This window comes from Pseudogymnoascus verrucosus, assembly GCF_001662655.1.
Source record: "Pseudogymnoascus verrucosus strain UAMH 10579 unplaced genomic scaffold scaffold_19, whole genome shotgun sequence".
Lineage (NCBI taxonomy): Eukaryota > Fungi > Ascomycota > Leotiomycetes > Thelebolales > Thelebolaceae > Pseudogymnoascus > Pseudogymnoascus verrucosus.
Window position 1 is genome coordinate 282965 of NW_017263670.1, and position 19259 is coordinate 302223.

At 50.3% G+C, this 19259-nt stretch overlaps 8 protein-coding genes across 8 annotated transcripts; 6 read left to right on the forward strand and 2 right to left on the reverse strand.

Moving 5' to 3' along the window:
• The first annotated feature begins 488 nt into the window (after window positions 1–488).
• On the forward strand, window positions 489–5575 carry CTF1 (beta-1,6-N-acetylglucosaminyltransferase, contains WSC domain). Its single transcript, XM_059463648.1, has 6 exons — window positions 489–1466; window positions 1633–1657; window positions 2069–2086; window positions 2283–2422; window positions 2497–4893; window positions 5025–5575. Exons 1-6 carry the CDS (start codon window positions 1300–1302, stop codon window positions 5107–5109), a joined length of 2832 nt encoding a protein of 943 aa, XP_059319739.1. The 5' UTR covers window positions 489–1299; the 3' UTR covers window positions 5110–5575.
• A 188-nt stretch (window positions 5576–5763) lies between these two features.
• VE01_04866 (uncharacterized protein) lies at window positions 5764–6566 on the forward strand (the record flags this gene model as incomplete). The annotated part of the gene is made up of 3 exons (XM_018274334.1): window positions 5764–6077; window positions 6243–6354; window positions 6495–6566. 3 exons carry the CDS (start codon window positions 5764–5766, stop codon window positions 6564–6566), a joined length of 498 nt encoding a protein of 165 aa, XP_018130888.1.
• Window positions 6567–6920: 354 nt separating this feature from the next.
• Window positions 6921–7535, forward strand: VE01_04867 (uncharacterized protein; the record flags this gene model as incomplete). Its single annotated transcript, XM_018274335.1, has 3 exons — window positions 6921–7225; window positions 7337–7448; window positions 7509–7535. 3 exons carry the CDS (start codon window positions 6921–6923, stop codon window positions 7533–7535), a joined length of 444 nt encoding a protein of 147 aa, XP_018130809.1.
• A 796-nt stretch (window positions 7536–8331) lies between these two features.
• VE01_04868 (uncharacterized protein) lies at window positions 8332–8661 on the reverse strand (the record flags this gene model as incomplete). Its single annotated transcript, XM_018274336.1, has 3 exons — window positions 8332–8393; window positions 8448–8463; window positions 8521–8661. 3 exons carry the CDS (start codon window positions 8659–8661, stop codon window positions 8332–8334), a joined length of 219 nt encoding a protein of 72 aa, XP_018130895.1.
• A 1387-nt stretch (window positions 8662–10048) lies between these two features.
• On the reverse strand, window positions 10049–11836 carry VE01_04869 (uncharacterized protein; the record flags this gene model as incomplete). Its single annotated transcript, XM_018274337.2, has 4 exons — window positions 11424–11836; window positions 10991–11371; window positions 10243–10938; window positions 10049–10188 (listed from the first exon to the last, which is right to left on the reverse strand). The coding sequence occupies exons 1-4, from the start codon at window positions 11554–11556 to the stop codon at window positions 10049–10051; spliced, it is 1350 nt and encodes a 449-aa protein (XP_018130894.2). The 5' UTR covers window positions 11557–11836.
• Window positions 11837–12023: 187 nt separating this feature from the next.
• Window positions 12024–15265, forward strand: VE01_04870 (uncharacterized protein). Its single transcript, XM_059463649.1, has 3 exons — window positions 12024–13156; window positions 13205–13533; window positions 13585–15265. Exons 1-3 carry the CDS (start codon window positions 12950–12952, stop codon window positions 15131–15133), a joined length of 2085 nt encoding a protein of 694 aa, XP_059319738.1. The 5' UTR covers window positions 12024–12949; the 3' UTR covers window positions 15134–15265.
• Window positions 15266–15790: 525 nt separating this feature from the next.
• VE01_04871 (uncharacterized protein) lies at window positions 15791–16532 on the forward strand. The gene is made up of 3 exons (XM_018274339.2): window positions 15791–16013; window positions 16063–16112; window positions 16364–16532. Exons 1-3 carry the CDS (start codon window positions 15833–15835, stop codon window positions 16457–16459), a joined length of 327 nt encoding a protein of 108 aa, XP_018130863.1. The 5' UTR covers window positions 15791–15832; the 3' UTR covers window positions 16460–16532.
• A 384-nt stretch (window positions 16533–16916) lies between these two features.
• Window positions 16917–18920, forward strand: VE01_04872 (uncharacterized protein). Its single transcript, XM_018274340.2, has one exon. The coding sequence runs from the start codon at window positions 17170–17172 to the stop codon at window positions 18730–18732; it is 1563 nt and encodes a 520-aa protein (XP_018130802.1). The 5' UTR covers window positions 16917–17169; the 3' UTR covers window positions 18733–18920.
• Window positions 18921–19259: the final 339 nt, after the last annotated feature.

Here is a 19259-nt window from a genome sequence, read left to right on the forward strand (position 1 = left end):
ACAGGGTGTAATCATGGGGATAGTTACAGTAACACTGTAACACTGTGTAGTTAGTTCTGCAGGATAGTTCTACAGGAGAGTAATACAGTTGTAGATAGTAGGTAGTATGATAGTAAGTAGTAGTAGTACCATAGTAAGTTAAGTAGTACCATATAAGAAATAGTGTGAACATCCAAAATCTACAGTAGAGAGTGCAGTACCAGTGTAGTACCACTACTACTACCACTCCTCCCTCCCTCCCTCCTCACTCACACTCACACACTCACACACTTCACAGTTAGTGGTTCTGTTGCAAGTACCCCCCCAAGTACCTTCCCTAAAGGTGATGTGTGGGATTAGGGGGTTAGGATTGGGGGATTGCATGCATGATCATGTACCCCACCCTAACCACACCCTACTAAACAAACACTAAACCACATACAAACCCATCACCTAAGATACTTCCATCCCCTTCCAAACTCCTTTCTATCCCCATTGCCACCACTAGACAATAGTTAGGAGTGGTACTTCTTATTGCTCTTCTGTGTACTTCTACTCCCTCTATTCTGCCTTTATTCTCCCCCTAACCCTCCCATCCACCACTACCACCGGTACTTCCCACTGCTCTTCCGTCTATTTCCACTCTCCCCCCCCATACCCCCCCAACCTACCTAATCCATCCCCCCCATCCCCCCCATCCATTCCCCTCCTAAGCGACCCCAAGGCAGCGAAACTCCAGCCAAAAACCAGCCAACCACCACCCAGTACACGCCGCCACCGTAGAAAACCGGGGTGTTGCTCAAGTCGCTCCTTCCCTATTGTCGTCCCACTCAAAAGGAACGAAAGGACGAGACGAGACTTCCACGCCGACTGAGACCGATCTTCGCTTCTTCTTCAATCCTTCATCTACAGTTACGTTATATACAACACACACCACTACGGTTACGACGACGAATAATTACAGCTGCGACAGCGGAGAAAAAAGAAGAAGGAGACGAGGGAAGAAGGAATATCGAACGAACGAACTTACCACACGACCACTACTCCTACTCCACCAACATCTCCGCCTCCAATCTACAGGATATACAACACACCACCACGGCTGCGACGACGATAATCTACAGCGACGACAGCGAAGAAGGAGCAAAAGGGAAGAAGGAAGGAAGGAATATCAAACCAATACCACACGACCACGATCCACTCACTACTCCAACTCCGCCCACCTCCATCGCATCTCCAACCTAGACTCTCCGACTCCCCCCATACGGTCCATTCATACCTTCACCACAACAACCTCACTCCCCTCACCCCCCCCAGCGCATGAGCGCGCACATCAATAACCTCACCCTAACCAGCCCCATGGCATCCATCGACCACGTCCACAACCTCGCCGCCGCGCGCGCCCCATCCATGGCTGCCGCCACGCCACCACAGGGCAGCAATGCTGCGCCGAATAATCAGACGCCCGGACATCCGAGTTTTAGGAGGTGCGTTTCGCGAATATCCCTTCCCCTCCCTTCCCCTGATCCCCTCCTGCTGTTTTGTTACGCTCTAGTTTGAGAGATGCGATGAGCTCGAGCTTGATGCATGTGTGCGCCAAGCTTGATAACAACGAGAGGGAGCTGTGGCTGACTCGTGGTTTTCGATGTGTAGACAGCGAGCGTCGAGAGCGTGCGAGGTATGTTTTCGATTTTGTTTTTTTAATATAATTCCTGCGACCACCTTCCTTCCCTTTCAATCAATTCCGACATTTCGCATTGCGACGATGCGGTTTCGTGGTTTGGCGGGGGCTCGTAGCCTTTTGTAATCGTCATTGGCGCGCTGCACACTGGGTGGTTGGTGGTTTTTGGTGTTCTTGTGCCGAGGCACCGAGGATGGATTATATGATCACTATCTACTATCTACTATCAACACCTCTCAAGAAGCTCCAAAACACCTCCAATCAACCAACCCCGATTTCCCCAATTTCTGAAATATCTCCAACTCTTTACCTTACTACTACTACCCCCTTACCTTACCTGGGGGGGTACATTACGATAATTTACTTTTGGGGAATGCTTGCTGACCAGAGTTTCTACCGCTATTACAGACATGTCATGCGAGAAAAGTACGTTACATCCTTACACCTACATGAGCTTCTCATCCACCCCCCTCCATGGCGACTGGCTCGTCGTCGACGGCATACTGTACACGACGTATACACATATACATCTACTACATGCCTGACCCGGCTGCCGAGCCTGCCCCTGTCGCACATCATGTACGTATCATCTGCATGGACAGGTCGACTGACACGATGTTAGGTCCGCTGCGATGCAGCAAGCCTGGGCGTGCCGTGCACAAACTGCGTCGCCTTCTCCATCGAATGCAAGATCCCGACGCCGAAGCGAAAGAAGACGCAAGCTGCTGCTGCGGGCAGCACGCGCATGAAGGACTCGGATAGGTGCGTTGATGCATGCTGGGATTTCCCAAAGCAATAGTATATGACATACGAGTACGCATACTAACCTACTCCAGTGACCGCGGTGACACAGCGGAGGCCCCTTCACCAGGAACCGAATCCATAGCCAGCATCGGATACGCTGCGCCGCCACCACACTCCTCTGGGAACTTCGTCGCCCCCAGCGGCACGCCAACCACCCAAGTCAGCGAGTCGCAGGCGCGGCAGGCTGAGCAGGATGAGGGCATCTACCTTCACTTCATGAAGCCCAAGTTCTCACGCGCACCCATCAAGGAAGCCGGCCGCGTCGCCTACCTCGGCGAGTCCTCCAACCTAACCCTGCTCGTGCACGACCGCCACGGCAGCGCCGACGTCGTCCACTACCCCCTCCCCGACAACGTGCGCGGCGCACGCTCGCGCCTCACAGACCTCGACGACGTCGAGATCGACATCCTCCACCAGCGTGGCGCCTTCCTGCTCCCACCGCGCTCCCTCTGCGACGAGCTCGTCGAGTCCTACTTCAAGTGGGTCGCGCCCATCGTCCCGGTCATCAACCGCACGCGCTTCATGCGGCAATACCAGGACCCAAAGAACCCCCCCTCGCTCCTCCTGCTACAATCCATGCTCCTCGCCGGATCGCGCGTATGCGTCAACCCTCAACTCATGGATTCCCAAGGCTCCACCACCCCAGCCGCCATGACGTTCTACAAGCGCGCCAAGGCGCTGTACGACGCCAACTACGAGGACGACCGCGTGACCATCGTGCAGGCCCTCGTGCTGATGGGGTGGTACTGGGAGGGACCCGAGGACGTCACCCGCAACGTCTTCTACTGGAGTCGTGTCGCCACCATCGTCGCGCAGGGCTCGGGTATGCACCGCAGTGTCGACCAGTCCCAGCTCAGTGCTACGGATAAGAAGCTGTGGAAGCGCATCTGGTGGACGCTATTCACGCGTGATCGCTCAGTAGCCGTCGCCCTGGGCCGGCCCGTGCATATCAACACCGATGACTCGGACGTCGATATGCTCTGCGAGGAGGACTTCATCGAGGAGGAAGACGATAACCCGAACCAGCAGTACCCGCCCGACCAGACGCACGTGCAGTTCTTCCTCCAGTACGTCAAGCTCTGCGAGATCATGGGACTAGTCCTCTCCCAACAATACAGCGTCGCCTCCAAAGCGCGTCGGCAGAACGCAATCGACCTCACCCACTCCGACATGGCGCTCGCGGACTGGCTGCAAAACTGCCCCAAAGACGTGTACTGGGAGCCTACACGGCATCAATTCTGGTCCGCCTTGCTGCACTCGAATTACTACACCACTCTCTGCCTCCTGCACCGCGCACACATGCCCCCTGCCTCCTCTACGCGAGGCGGATTTCCAGAAGACTCCGCCTATCCGAGCCGCAACATTGCCTTCCAGGCTGCGGGCATGATAACCTCCATCATCGCCAACCTGCGCGCGCACAACGAACTCCAGTTCGCACCGGCGTTCATGGTGTACTCCCTCTTCTCGGCGCTGATCATGCACGTATACCAGAACCGGTCGTCGGTGCCGGCGGTGCAGCAGCAGACGCAGGAGAGGATACGGATTTGTATGGATGGACTCAAGGATGTGTCGAGGGTGTGGGTCGTGGCGAAGATGGTCTATACGCTTTTTGAATCGATTCTGGGGAACAAGGTACTCGAAGAGCGACTCCAGAAAGCCGCTGGGAAACGGCATAAGAAAACCCAGCAGACCTGGGGAAAATTACATACTACCGCCCAGCAGCAACAGCAACAGCAACAACAACAAGACCAACGACCACAAGAAGACACAAAAAGGAAATACGACGACATGGCCCTCGACTTCGCCCCCCCCAACGGCCTCGCCCCGCAAGAATCATACGAGCGCTCCCGCCCCCAAACACCAGCGCGCGAAAACGCCCCGATGGGCGCACCACCCCTCATCCTCTCCCCGCGCCAACAAGCAGCTGCACAACTCCAACAGCAACAGCAGGGACAGGCACAAGATACATTCATGGGCGGGACGTCATCGCGTCCTCACACGAGGCCCCCTACGCCTTTTAACCCCTCTTTCTCGGTGCCTGCTACGCCGCCGGATTTGTATCTCGTGACGAGGAATAGCCCGTCTATTAGCCAGGCGCTGTGGGAGAACTTCCAACCCGACCAACTCTTCCCCGAAGGCAGCGGCGTGGTCGGAATGCAAAACTCCCCTCCTCCGCCCGCTGGTGCTCAATGGGGGAGTCCCTCTGCACCTGGTATGGGCGCGGGGAGGATGGGGAGTATGGGCAGCCAGGGGGGCCAAGGGCAGCAGGGGGTGGATGTGGGAATGGGAGGGTTGTATCCGCCTGGTGCTGGGGGGGCGCAGTGGGGAGGGATGGGGCAGGGGTTTGAGGGGGCACAGCAGGGACAGAGTCCGAGTGAGAGCTGGAGTAGTGCTACTGCTGTGCCGGCTACGTTGAATGTTGAGGATTGGTATGTTCTTGTCTTTTTTCTTTTTACCCTTTGCTGTTTTTTGGCTGGTTGTTTTGGGTGGTTGGGGGGAAAAGGGGGTTTATGGTTTGGGAGTTGGAGAAAATGTGGCTAATGCTAACGGTTGATTGTAGGTTCCAATTCTTCGGCATCAACGGCGATCTGAGCGGCATGAACGCAGCGGATTTGTTGAGTGCTGGTACGTCGAGTGTTAGCTGATCACCCTTATATCCATCTTATCCCTTTTATCACTCAACGATTAGGGGTAATTCTGTCCTGGGAAATGAATGATGGAAGACTTTCACGCCGCGGGCGTAGGATGGTGGTGTGTGGTGGGGTGTACAGAGGGGTGTACAGGACACAGGGGCTAATTTTTATCATATTTTGGCGTTTGAATTTTTTTTTGGAACTACGAACGGAAAGGCGGGTTATAGTAGCTGGATGGCTGGAATGGATGGATGGATGGATGGGTATTATGTTCATGATGGATAGGGGGAGGGGTGTGTAAAATGGCTGGTGGCTGGTGGGGTGTATGTATGCCAACGAACTCGGAGGTGGTGGTGGTTATCTAATCCCAAGACAAAGGTCCTACCTACCAAGCCCGTCGCGTGGTGATGATGAGTGTGTGGGCTGATGAGTGCATCATATCATTTGATATACTTATATGAAAACCTTTTAGCGGGAGTCGTAACATCCGTTTTTTTATTATTTGATCAAAACCGCATCTATTCTTTTGGAAATCAACCATAACTCATCCATCAATCCATCCATCCATCTTATTCTCTCTCTTCCACAACCTCCTTCTTCCCAACATTTTCTAAACCACAAACATCACCACCACCACCACCACCACCACCAACCGCAACCGCAACAATGTCCCCCTCCACCACCACCTCCCCCAACGAAAAACACCACCACCACCACCACACCACCTCCCCCCACCTCCTCTCAACCCCCCCCACCACCACCGATCTCGAAAAACAACCCCTCCCCCCTCCCGCCCCCTCCTCCCTCTACGCAGACACCGAAGACGGCATAACCGACACCCTCCGCTCACGCGCCAAAGCCGCTCTCCAGACCTTCCTCACCTCCATCATCGCGCTCGAGGGGGTATATGATTTCCTGGCTGCGGGGCTGAGGATGGGGGTATTGGCTGTGCAGGCGCTTTGTCTGGGTGGGGTGGCGTGGTGGGTGGTGGGGGTTTGTGGGGGGGCTTTTGGGTTGGTGTATGTATTGTATTTACTTTTTGTTCCTCCCTCCCGTTTGATTATTATTCTGCTTTACTTTGCTACTACTATCTATTTGGTGTGCGCTGCGTGGGTTGAACTGAAGACTGACTAACGGCTATGCAGGGAGCACAAGGAGGGGACTTTCACGGTCATGCCAGTCGTCTACCTGATCGTCATGATTGTCGTCCTGCAGATGGTGCAGATGGGGTATTGTGTCTTGGATGCTATTTCTAAGGTGAGTTTTCTTTTCTCTGGTCCCCCTGTTTTTTTCGGTTTTGTTTGGGTTTTGGGGAAGGGGAAGAAGGGGGGTAGTGGGGAAGGGGAAGAAGGGGGGCAGTGGGGAGGGAAGAATATGCTGACGACTGTGGGGTGTAGTACACGAAAGTCATGGAGTTTATGCTGAGGATTGAGGAGTTGAATTTGCCCCGTGGGGAAGATTTCGTTTGAATATTGGGGGTGATGAGGGTCAGACAGGCTGGGCAGGAGTTGGCGCGGAGGGGTGGGGGGAGAGAGGTTTAGAGCAATTGCTTGTTGAGTGCGTTTGGAATTTAGAATCTTATGATTTGGGGCCTGTAATGTGGTGATGTTAGATTGTTAGGTAGATGGCGTGTGGTGGTCTGATTTAGAATTTCGATAAGAGTTCAGTAGAATCGTACTATTTCTCATAACATACGATGTCCCTAGTGCCACATCTCGCTCTCGCACAACCCCCCCGATTTCTTTTCTTACTTCTACAAACTCACCGCTGTCGCCATTAAAGACTAATATATCGATTTCAACAACGCTATCAAAGCCTTAGCAATGAACAATATCTCCGAAAAGCAGACTCAAGATCCCCTCCTCCCACTCACCAACCCCATCAACCCCATCAACCCCATCATCACCCACACCACCACCACCCAAATCGCCAGCACCACGGCCCCAACCCGCAGCGACAAATTCTTCGCCGCCATGGACGCCTTCGCCCCCAAGATGGAGAGATTCAACCGCGCCCTCGATTCCATAGCCATGTCCATTATGATAGCGACCCAGATCCTCTGCCTAGGCGTCGTGCTGTGGTATTCAGCCAAGCTTGCATATCTGTTCACCACCAGTCGTAGAGCTAAGTAGGTGTTCCCTTGCCTATTGCCTAGTTCGTGCTCGTTCTACCCCTCGAGAGAGTGTAGTGTGCGGGCAGAGGATGAGTGAGTGGTACAGGCAGGCTAATAAATTCATAGTACGCCCGAGCTGGCGCTGGAGGTGGTGTGCTATATCGCCCCGTTCCTGGCTTTTGGGACGGGTGTTAGGTTTATGGAGCTGGTGTCGGTCTTCTTCCGGTACCGGGAGGTGGTGAGTTTGACAACTTGGAGGTCGCTGAATGTGCGTGGGATGTTTGCTGACGGTTGGAAGCGTACTGTGCCTTTGCCGGCGATATAATGGGGTTAGTGGGGTGTGTTGGGATGGCTGTGGGCGGGTTTGGAGGTGGTGGGATAGGGGTGGCTTCTTACTGGGGGGGATGCTTGGTTAGTTTCTATCGATTTATATTTTGTTTTTGAAAAACCATATTTATAGCAATGGAAAATAATAATCTTGGCCGTTGTAATAACCGTGAGAATGAATCGTACTATACTTGTGACAATAAATGGGACGAATAACCTGCCAGGGTGAATCAATCCAAGCTCATTGTCTTCATCACGACTAACAGTCTGGCCCAGGAACCCCCAAGCTCCATATATGGCAAGAACGATTTCTAAGCTAACCCCATCGCAGCTTCCTTGAAGCCCTTTAATTTTATATATGGTAAGAACGATTACCAAGTAAGCTCAGTCGTAGCTTCCTCTGAATCTTGAAGCCTTATATATCTGTGAGTCTCATAACGAACCTACCGGTTACTGCACTTCTGCGACCCTTATGCTCGACTCGGTCTGTGCTGTTTGACATGATACGGGTAAGGTGACGCTTTTATTATAAATTTCGCTTTATGTCTAAAGCTGGCAAAAATCATCGAAGAAGCACGGGTTCGATTCAAGGAATTAGCAAAAGAATTCGAATTCCTTGATCCCCTGAAAGGGATCTTAGCTAGCTACATGTAATAAACGAAAGTCCATAGTAATCCCAACCGATTTGTCCATGTTGAATGCACCAAATCGCCTCGTGAGCCCAACCCCTCCATTCAGCGATTGTGCTTCGAAACCTAGTAAGTCCACACAGGGCCGAATATAATTTCGCAATCTCACAGGCAGAGGCCAAGGAGACAGAACCTGGAACAGCACTCTGAATTTCTGTCGCAAGACTCTGTTACAGCTTAGTATGATAATTGATGTTAGACTAGGCAGTTTGGTTGCTTACGAAGCGCTGGCCTGCACTGGTACGGGTTAGCTTGCTTCTATGACCCGGATAGTTTAATTATGGCATTACGTACTTCTCCAGTTGCAGAGTTGGATGGATTAGTAACGGCCTCACGGACTGCCACATTCAGGGCCTCATTGAAGCCTTCGGGGACCGCCACGCTCATGGCGCCAACAGTGAGAGCAAGAATGGTAGCGGCGACGTAGAACTTCATGGTGGAAGGTTGAAAGCGTAGAGCGGTTAAGCTTTTATTGTTGAGAAGATTGTGAATAAAAATTGCAGTCTTGATAGCTACTGTCAGGATTGAAATATTATGGCAGGTTGATGATTGAGATGGGATGGATATGAGGAACACTTATATAGACCAAACTAGCCTCGTGACTGACGCTCCTTCAATTATTTATGAAGCTGAAGCCGAGAGATCTGTCCTACCTCTATTACTTGATATTGATGAATATAAAGCTGTAATAATTGAGCACCCCCCTATCCATCGATGCTAATGAGGGCTGAGCTGAAAGATCTGTACTACCCCTATTACTTTATTTATTATGAGGTTTGGTTGGAAAACGGAAGCCACTGTGCGGCACGCATAAGCACATGTTGCCGTCAAGGAGTAATAACGGGTTTGTATTGGATGTTGAAGATAATCTTGTGGTGCATAGTCAGGTGGGTTGATATTAGGCCAGCATATTTCATGCATGCGAGACTTGGATTCGAATCATGGTGGTTAGCTCACGTATAGAATCAGTGAACAGCCCACCCTCTGCCGCAGTCTATGTGCTGGCCAGCCATCCTACTCCGAATCTCATATTTAAATGTGATACAGTTTTGTCGAACGTACCTCCATCTGACCACTAGAGATAAGATCTAGCCGAGCCTGTATCGTGGTGAACTGTCGTGGTTCCAATCCAGTTCTCATACACGGGATGGGGTGGTCGAAGAGTCCCCAACATGGGACAAGCAGTGGGTTATGGAGTCTAGAATATGAGGATTTGCGGAATAGTAGAAGCGCCAGTAGTCTATTTGGTGCGACATACGAGACAGCCATGCCAATAGAAGGGAATATGATAGACGAAAGCAGCTGCATGGCTTATACGGCTGCATGATTTATACAGACACGTGGTATATGAGAATAGTTGCATGAGAACAACGGTAGTTATTTAAAATTAAATCGTAGATTTTCTCTCTACCATAGGAGATTGTCAATAGTCACTATATGGCGAACATCCATCCATTGACCGGGGATATGTTCAGTGCTCGCCATGTGTTTGGAACGGCTTGTTTCTTGAACCCAAGCATATTTTCAAATTCTGCATATCCCACCATACCATGTGCCTCTGTACTCCTTTGTAGTCTCCCCACACTCGGCTGTCTCAGATGTCATTATTGGTGTGACATTACGCAAATACTAGATGCTGTCGTAACACAAACGCCGCAGAGAAAATGCTTAAACTGCCGGATCCAGTATCATAAACGCCACTGTGTAACTTTGACTAAAATAGTGACTTAATATTATCTTCCGGGTGTATCAGGAGGCAATGCCACAGTTCGCTTCAGCCTATTGGGAGTTATTTCCCAAGCCCCCTCAGCTGCTTATGTCTCTACAATCCATTCGAGAATGGCCACATCTTTGTTGCCTCGTCTACCGTCTTCTCTCCCTCCATGCCCTCGATAAACATCCCGAGAAGCTCCTTGTTCTGCCTCTGCTTCTCCTCAAAATCCAACTCTGGGGAGATGCACCCTTCCACACCCGTGTCTAGGCAGGTCTTTCCTAGCTCCTGAACCGCGCTCTAACTAGGGTAATCTTGGAATCGCAGCTCGTTCTCCCGAATTTCAGCATCACTGAATGAATACGGGCAAACGCCAGTGAATCCCAATGGGATCCAGTTTTCGAATATTTCAATGAGACAGGTTCGTAGCGGTATGACCCCATACTCGGATACTTCGCCACATCTAACGAAGAGTTCCTTGAAAACCCGCGGTACGTTCATGGCGTTATGTGCCGGTCTGTTCTCCAAAAAATTTGACACTTCGTATGCTTTGGCTATTGTAGCCTGGTTCCACTCAAGTGTGGCAAGGGCCTTATCGCCAGAGTCTAGATTTTCAAAGCCATCGGGAAGCGTGGGTTTCACAAAGCCCTCTGGATAGTTTGCAGGCGGCTTTAAGAATTCCGGCCATTGAGCTTGTAGAAATGCGAGGAGAATAAATATTGACTGCCAGTCGATCAACGAAACGATTCGTGACGGGTCATCAGGTGATACTAAAATGTTTCCCATGTGCAGGTCGGAATGCCACAGGATAGGCTGTACGTGACGGGAAAGGATCGGGTGCGTGTACAGCAATTCCATGATTTGAATGGTGTCCCTGAGGAGAGCTATCTGCTCAGCGCTGGTTCCGTGGTGGAATGTTCCCAGCTGCGTTTGCACCCCATTGGTGATGCGATTGACTTGTGTGTTTGCAATGGCTTTTCCAAAGGCTGATATGGAACTCCCTGAACGCGAGTATTAGGAAGACTCCACAGTAATATGATTTCAGGTTCTTACATGGGCCCTTATCAACATTAAGATCCATTGAGCTATCGCTGGTTTGAAGCATATATGCACGTTCACACGATGGCCCTACGCAGTATGAGCTTGCAGAATCCTCAGCGGCATCTAGAGGCTGATACCGGACGAGATCCGGGCAAGGATCACGAAGATACAGGCTGCCATATGCCGGGAATGGAATAGACGCGAGTTGATTCTCAAGTTTAGTCAAGCCTTTGATGAGGTCTAGTTTGCTGAGCTGCGACATCTTGCCCCATTGTTGGAATAGTGGAACTCCTCCAGCCTTCTCCATTACGATGTACTCGGTTCCGACAGGATTCAAAATATTGGAACTCCACGAGTAGACGCCTGGAACTGGAAGATTTGTATTTTGTTTTACTATTATTGCATAAGTTTAAATGGCAATCTTCAATGTGAGAGTGGCACATACAATACTGTAGAACAGCCACTTCGGAAGCTGTTGTTAATTTTGGTGGTCCCGCATTCCGACAGGGTAACTTTGCGATTACTTCTGTGCCATTTTCCCTTTTCATCAGAAATGCCTTGGAAAACCCGCCTTCCATCTTCTCGACTGCCGTTACTGGAGACGGTTCAGGGCCCGCAGCCGCTGAGACGTCACAGAGCGCATTCAAATCAAAGTTCACATGACGAAGCTCAAGTTGGCGCTGTTCATCTGGAATTGTTTCCTTCACTTGCCGCGACAAGTTATTGATAACTGCCGTCTTGGAAGACGGAAGTCCCACAGCTTCCTGGGGATTAAACGCATTCCAGCCAGTAGCATTTGAGCGTTGGGACAGTAAATAATTACATGCTAATACAAATATCGTGTCTGGAAATGCAGTGCACAGCTTCCCAATGCGCGTTATGCATTATTTCAGGCCATGGTCAGTGTGGTGTTGTTTGTTGTCCCTTGGAACATTGAGGAAGTGGTAGCCTCGCTCACTTTCCCAGCTTTTTGTCAGCCTTGCATACGAGAGTGGCTTCGAGATTTGTCTCGAAACCGACATACAAACCAACATTTATCCGACATCTCCAATATCAACGGCAAATATACACCATGTAGGAGACAATTGCATGCAAGTAGCTGTAATTATCGCAAGAGAGTTCTATCTACCCATAACTTACGGCAGAAAGAAAGTCCCAGCCTTGTCTGGTCAATTTGCCTGGCCATGAATTGGGTCCGTTTGTTGGATGGCTGAGCCGCCAGCCACGACAGGGACGCGTTTCATGTCATGCAATCGCCAATCAGCGCAGTATATTCGTTTGGAAGGTTGATTAAATCTGCCCTTTTCAGCATGACTTTAGGTAGCGGCGAGGATGCCTGTTTAAACTGTGATTTTACTAGTCCTCGATTCCCCGGCTAGTGGCGTAGGATGCTAGAGGCACACTGTGCCTGGCAACTCTTGCGAGGCCCCTGTGGTTTCGAGGCTGAGGTTAGAGAAGGTAAACTATGGTTATAAATAGTGTGAACTACCCATCAGCTGAAAGGCGAAGTTTTATTTATCAGCGAGGTAGTTTGGCTTCCATCAATCGCCCACAGTTTGCCCATGAACCTCAGAGATTAGCAGCTTATTTCAGTCTTTCGGTTTCTCTCAGAGTCCCTGAGTTCCTCAGTCTCTCATCTTTGCCCACCATCTCAAATAAAAAGCCCTACTCTAATTTGATTTCCGGCGCCCACTTTCTTCCCTTATCCAACGCCAACACACCTCGTGTGTTTCACCACAACAACCACCCATCGCCATGACGGCCGACGATTACTCCGCCATGAACGGAAGTTCATCCGCAAAAGCAAAGATGGAGTTATCAAAGACACTTAAGATTCAGCTCTCGAACCCAGCTCAGCTGGACAAAATCGACAAGCTTCGCGAGCTGGGGGTTGCCAAGTTCGTTGCCCTCCCACAGCTTGTTGTCGTTGGTGATTAATCCAGCGGAAAGAGTTCCGTATTGGAAGCAGTAATGGAGCTTCCTCTTCCTCGCGATAGTGGGCTCTGCACACGATTTGCTACGAATATCACGTTTCGTAGATCCCCTCAGACAAGCATTACTGTTTCCATCATCCCCGGGCCCACTCGATCCCCCGAGAAGGTAGAGGAACTGAAGGCATTCAAGAAGACTGGATTGACTACACTTGATGGTCAAACCTTCCTGTCGATATTGAAAGATGTACGCGTTTGACTTCATTGCCCGCAGTAGCTTGCTAACAATTGATAGGTTTGTCAAGTCATGGGAGTCACTGGACCAGGAGAATCCCCAAGCGCCACCAAATCTACATTCAGTGCAGATGTCTTCAAGATAGAACTGAGTGGCCCAGACCGCGAAAACTTGAGCATTATCGATATTCCTGGTATTTTCAGGACTGCTACGGAGGGTGTGACTACCCAGGACGACATTGACTTGGTAAAAACTATGGTCGGAGATTGGATTCAAGATGAGAGGACCATTATTTTGGCGGTTGTGTCTGCGAACGTCGATATTGCCACGCAGGAGATTTTGACCATGGCTGAGAAGGCTGATCCAAAGGGTCTTCGAACTTTGGGTGTGTGAGTTAAATATCTCTTTAATGGAGCTTCACCAGCTAATAGTATACACAGATTGACAAAGCCCGACCTTGTTGATGACGGCGCCGAGCATCAAGTCATCGACCTTGTAATGGGAAAGCGTAACAAGCTCAAGCTCGGATATTGCATTGTCCGCAACCGCTCCCAGAAGGAGCTCGATACCGACTCTGACTCTCGTACGCGCAAAGAGCGCAGTTTCTTCGGTACCGATCCATGGTCATCACTTCCCAAGGATCGGGTTGGGGTTGATGCCCTTAAGAGTCGTCTCCAGGACCTACTTTCTGAGATCGTCCAGAGAGAGTTCCCAAAGATTAAGAGACAGATCGAGCGGCGCCTTATACTCTGCAAGAAGAATCTCTATGCAATGGGCGCTGACCGCGAGTCATCTGACCAACAGAGACATTATCTGGAGGGCATTGCCGCACAATTTGAGAGAATAACCAACGACGCTCTCAGTGCCAATTATTGTCGCCATGACATATTTGGGCAAGACCACAATCTCCGATTACCAACTCTTGTGGTCGATCGCAGCGATCGTTTTGCGGAAGATATTAGGAGCAAGGGCCACTCAGTTGCGTTTAAAGGGGATACGAGTGCTGAAGCGGTTACCACAACAAACAAGATAGAGGAAAAGTCGGCTTTGCCATCAGCAAACAATGGATCTGACGATGCCGATGAATCCCATGTCAGTAATGAATCTGATGGCGACGCTGAGTCTGGCCATAAGTTGAGATTGGATTCTAAGAGCTCAAAATACCCGGAACTTTTGGATATTCTCCAACAGGATTTGTATATATCACTTACGAAGGGGTGTGATATTCTGGCCTGGATCGAAACCGAGTATCGCAAAGCTCGAGGCTATGGCCTCGAGGTGATGGATCCTAATATATTGCCAATGCTCTGGCAGGAGCAATCATCCAATTGGAAAGGGATTACGCTTTCGTTCGTGAACGATATTATTGTTTACGTACATGACTTCATCTGTCGGCTCTTGAACCACGTCTGCCCGGAGAGTAAGGTTCGAAATGGACTTATCTCATTCATCATGGATGATCTCCTTGACAAGTACAGCGCGGCCATTAAACACGTTGAGTTTATTCTGCGCGTCGAGCGCCACGGCACCCTGCTCACGAAGAATCACTACTTTGGAAACACACTCAGTAAGATGCGAAATGAGCGTCTCGTCAAAGCTATGAAGCAACATGAATTCCTCACGAATCGACAGGATGCAGGAGGCGCCTGCCACTATGTCACTGTAGTCCCGGTCTCCGGTATGACTAGTGCTCTTCCCCAAGGCAATCTAGAACACGCTGTCGATGACATCCACACCGTTTTGAATGCCTATTACAAGGTTGTGATGAAGCGTTTCATTGACACGGTCGTAGCACAAGGCGCAGACTATTACCTTCTTACCAGCGATGAGAGCCCGTTGAAGATTCTAACACCGCTGTTCATCTCCTCCATGACCCCCGAGCAGTTGGACGAGATCGCTGGAGAAGATTTGGTCACCAAGAGAGAGCGACAGGAGCTCAAGGAGGAGATCTTGGCGCTGGAGCAGGGAAAGAAATTGTTGAGAGGCTGATAGGATATTGCATCGCAAACTGGATAATGGGTCTGTTTTCATGTGCCTGTTTCTGTGTCTTGCAAGCATGGGGTAAGATGTTGGCTCCTATGATTGCCATTGTTCATGATGCGGTAGTTGGCTTGGGTATAGATAATGTGATACGTAATAGATGCTCCGCCTAATAAACAACTGCTCTCGGTTCGAAGTGATCATCCAAACCCTGCAGACTTCAAGTCGGCGATGAATCTTGTTCAATTCAACAGATATTTTTTAAAAATGTTTAACTACGAAAAATAATTATAGCTTGTGTATAAGTCCATGGAACTAGTGTATCTAGATGCCCACAATAATTGACTAGACTGCATCAGAGTACTCTTGTCGCCAAAAGTCTGAAGAGAGATTGTGTATGGCGCAGGATTAATACCAACAATTTGAACCCATAGAACTTATCTCGTCGGTTCCAATTGTCAGTAACCAGCTTACGAGTTGTAGGCTTGATTTATTGAACAAATTTACCTCAATTATAGTTTCCGTAACCACTATTGTTATCTACAGCCCTCCTTCAGACTTCTGGGGGGGGACCAGTTATGATATAATAGTGGCCTGATAGTCACGTGAAAGCCCTCCGACTTGTCCTTGCCCCAAACCCACACATAGCAAACAGCCAACAAACAACACCAACTTCTTCTCCCAGCATCCGAAAATCCAACAGACAAGATGCCTCCACGCAAGTCCAAGAAGACATCTGATACGATCAACTCCCGCCTCGCCCTCGTCATCAAGTCGGGCAAGGTCACCCTCGGATTCAAGTCCACGCTCAAATCACTTCGGTCGGGCAAGGCCAAGCTCGTCATCATCGCTGGCAATTGCCCTCCTCTTCGCAAGTCTGAACTGGAGTGTGAGTGACGTTTCAGCATCATTTTGGGGCCTGTAACTGACCGTAGCAGACTACGCCATGCTTTCCAAATGCCCTGTTCACCACTTCAGTGGAAACAACGTACGTTAATAACCTTGATAACCCCAACACACGGATTCGATATTTTCAATCTCGTCCTTTGAGATGATAGTGCAAATACGCTGTGATCGCCATTGGCAACCACAGACCCCCTGGGGTTCGCAATCGTCATACACAGGCCAAGATTGCTTTGCGATGACCGACTCCCTGGGGCTCGCAATTGCCACCCCTCGAGCTATGAGAAGAAGCTTCAAAACAAGCATTGGAGGGCGCATGGGCTAACTTTTGTCCAGATCGAACTCGGGACGGCGTGTGGAAAACTTTTCCGTTGCGGCACCATGGTTGTCCTCGACCCAGGTGACTCCGACATCCTGAGCCAAGAGACCTAAATGTGGCTCTCCGGTATTTGAATGGGAGAACAACAATCGGAGTGATATGTATGGCATACAGAGCATAGACACCCGAATCTGAACTTTGCTTCATTGATATCTCGTCCTGTAATGCTCATGCAATATGTCTTGATTCATATTCGAGACTGGTGATGTTTAGCTGATGTCGAAAGGCCAATTTGGGAGTGACCTCAGGAATGTGACTTGTGAGCTTGGTCAAGCAAAATCTCCTGCTGCGTTTTCATCCCCAACGTGAACATGTCCGCTGTTGCCAAAGGAAGGAGCTCTATGAAGCCCAATACGTTCTAGTAGTGACGTTGGTGTCCCTCAAATGTGGATCCTTAAAGTTTCCCCACAAATCTCATTGAAGCGGGCCCGTTGCCAAGGCACGCCAACCTGGATGCTTCTCCGGCAATTGACCCAACATCGCTTTTATCCAAAACACATTCTCAACTGCCTTATATAAATTCCCGGTGGGGAAGCAAGCACTACATATCTATATCCAAGGGTTATTGACGGAAAAATTGTATCTCCGGACACGAGATTGCAATTTGCATGTGGCCTCGCCGCTATACATTTACACGCAAGGTTTGTTATTAATTGCGGTCCGGTGGCCGCTGTGGTGAGTACCGATCCCATTATGTTGGAGAAGCTTAAAAGGTTGGTGGAAGCGCCCTTTCTTTTGCTCTATAGTGCGTCTGCTTGTCATAATGCGTCCAATTTCACTTGTCGTAGCCCTTTCGTCGCTGGCGTCAGCGGCCTTGAACACAGCTGTTCGAGCTGACACGTTCACAAACCCCGTCGTTTATGAAGATTTCGCAGACAATGATGTCTCTAAGGGGCCAGATGGCCTCTTCTACTTCTCTGCCTCGAACATGCATTTTTCGCCTGGAGCACCCATTCTGCGCTCAGCTGATCTCGTCAACTGGGAGATGATCGGGCACTCAGTGCCAACGCTGAATTTTGGCGACAACTACAACCTGAATGGCGGTGTGGCGTACCGCGGCGGTACGTGGGCGTCGACCATGCGGTACAGGGAGAGCGATAAGACGTGGTACTGGATAGGATGTGTTAACTTTTACCATTCGTTTGTCTATACGGCGTCTTCGGCATCTGGGCCTTGGACACAGTCGGCGGAAATACCAACGTGCTACTACGACTGTGGTCTCCACATTGATGACGATGATACGATGTACGTTGTGCATGGGAATACAAATGTTAACATGGCCCAGCTGTCCGCGAATGGTCTATCTGAGGTCAGGACCGAGCAACTCTTCCACTACCCCACAGAAGCCCAAGGCATCGAAGGCAACCGCATGTACAAGAGGAACGGCATATATTACATTCTGAACGATGACGGAGGCACCCAATCCACGTTTATCTATAAATCCACGAGCCCCTGGGGACCTTGGACTTATAAGCGCCTGCAAGCAAACACCCCTGGCCCACTTCCTGGAGGCGGTACTCCCCACCAAGGCAGTCTTATTGAGGCATCTCCTGACGACTGGTACTTCATGTCGTTCACATGGGATTATCCCAATGGCCGCATTCCCGTGCTCGCTCCTATCACATGGGGCGACGACGACTTCCCAATCCTGACTACAGTCAATGGCAAATGGGGCGCCACCTATCCCAGTCCCCTACCGACCGTCGAAACCCCACCATGGACAGGAACAGATTCCTTCAACGGCACGTTGCTAGGCCCACAATGGGAATGGAACCACAACCCTGACACCAGCAAATACTCGGTCGACAACGGCGTCACCCTCTCCGCCGCAACCGTGACCGACGACCTCTACAAAGCCCGCAATACGCTGACGCACCGCGTCCACGGCGAACACCCCATCGCCACCATCGTCCTAGATTTCAGCAACATGGCCGACGGCGACCGCTGCGGACTCGCCGCCTTCCGCGACTGGACCGCCTACATCGGCGTCGTGCGCTCGGGAGACACCTACAGTGTCGTTATGCAGGAGGGCCTCACGCAGAACAGCACTGATTGGAGCACGGTGAGCACTGGCACGACTGTTGAGACCACCGCAGTGGAGAAGGGCAGGATCTGGCTGAGATCGAGCATGGATTCGCGCGGTGATGGGTCGAAGTTGGTGACGTTCCAGTATAGTACTGATGGGACGAGCTTTGTGGATTTGGGGGATGCGTATACGATGAATACGGATTGGGCGATCTTCATGGGATACAGGTGGGGCATTTTCAACCATGCTACGACGGCTCTTGGGGGATCAGTTTTGCTTGAGTCGTTCACGCAGACGTAGAGGGGGTAGGGTAGGGTTGCGTAGGGATCGACGTATGTATATACCGCAGCTCAAAGCACGACAGTGAAAGGCCATGACCAATAGATTAGTTTGCGTCGCACCCGAAGTCCTCGATTGAAGCAACCCACATAGTATATGTACATAGCCATATTTGTAGTTTAGGTTTTTCTCTTATCTTTCTATATCTGAGAAATATTTCATTACGCCCACCTTCCTACTAAGTTTCTTCGAAGACTTACATATTTTGGATGCTATTCAAGAGTGGGTACAATCACCGACGAGAAGGCAGAATCGATGAGGGACGGAAAAGCTGTTCTACCGGCTTGAGTGGCTGTTCTACCAGCTTGAGTCTAAACCGGCCAGCATCCCTTGTTTGTAAATTAGCTACTCTGATATACCATACCGTTATCAATACAATATAATAGAATATGAAAAGAAATGTCATTGCTAAAATTATGTTATGTTATGTTCAAGGGGGGTTGGGGTCCTTTTTAACGCCATAGATGGCTTGCGACTGTGGCCAACAA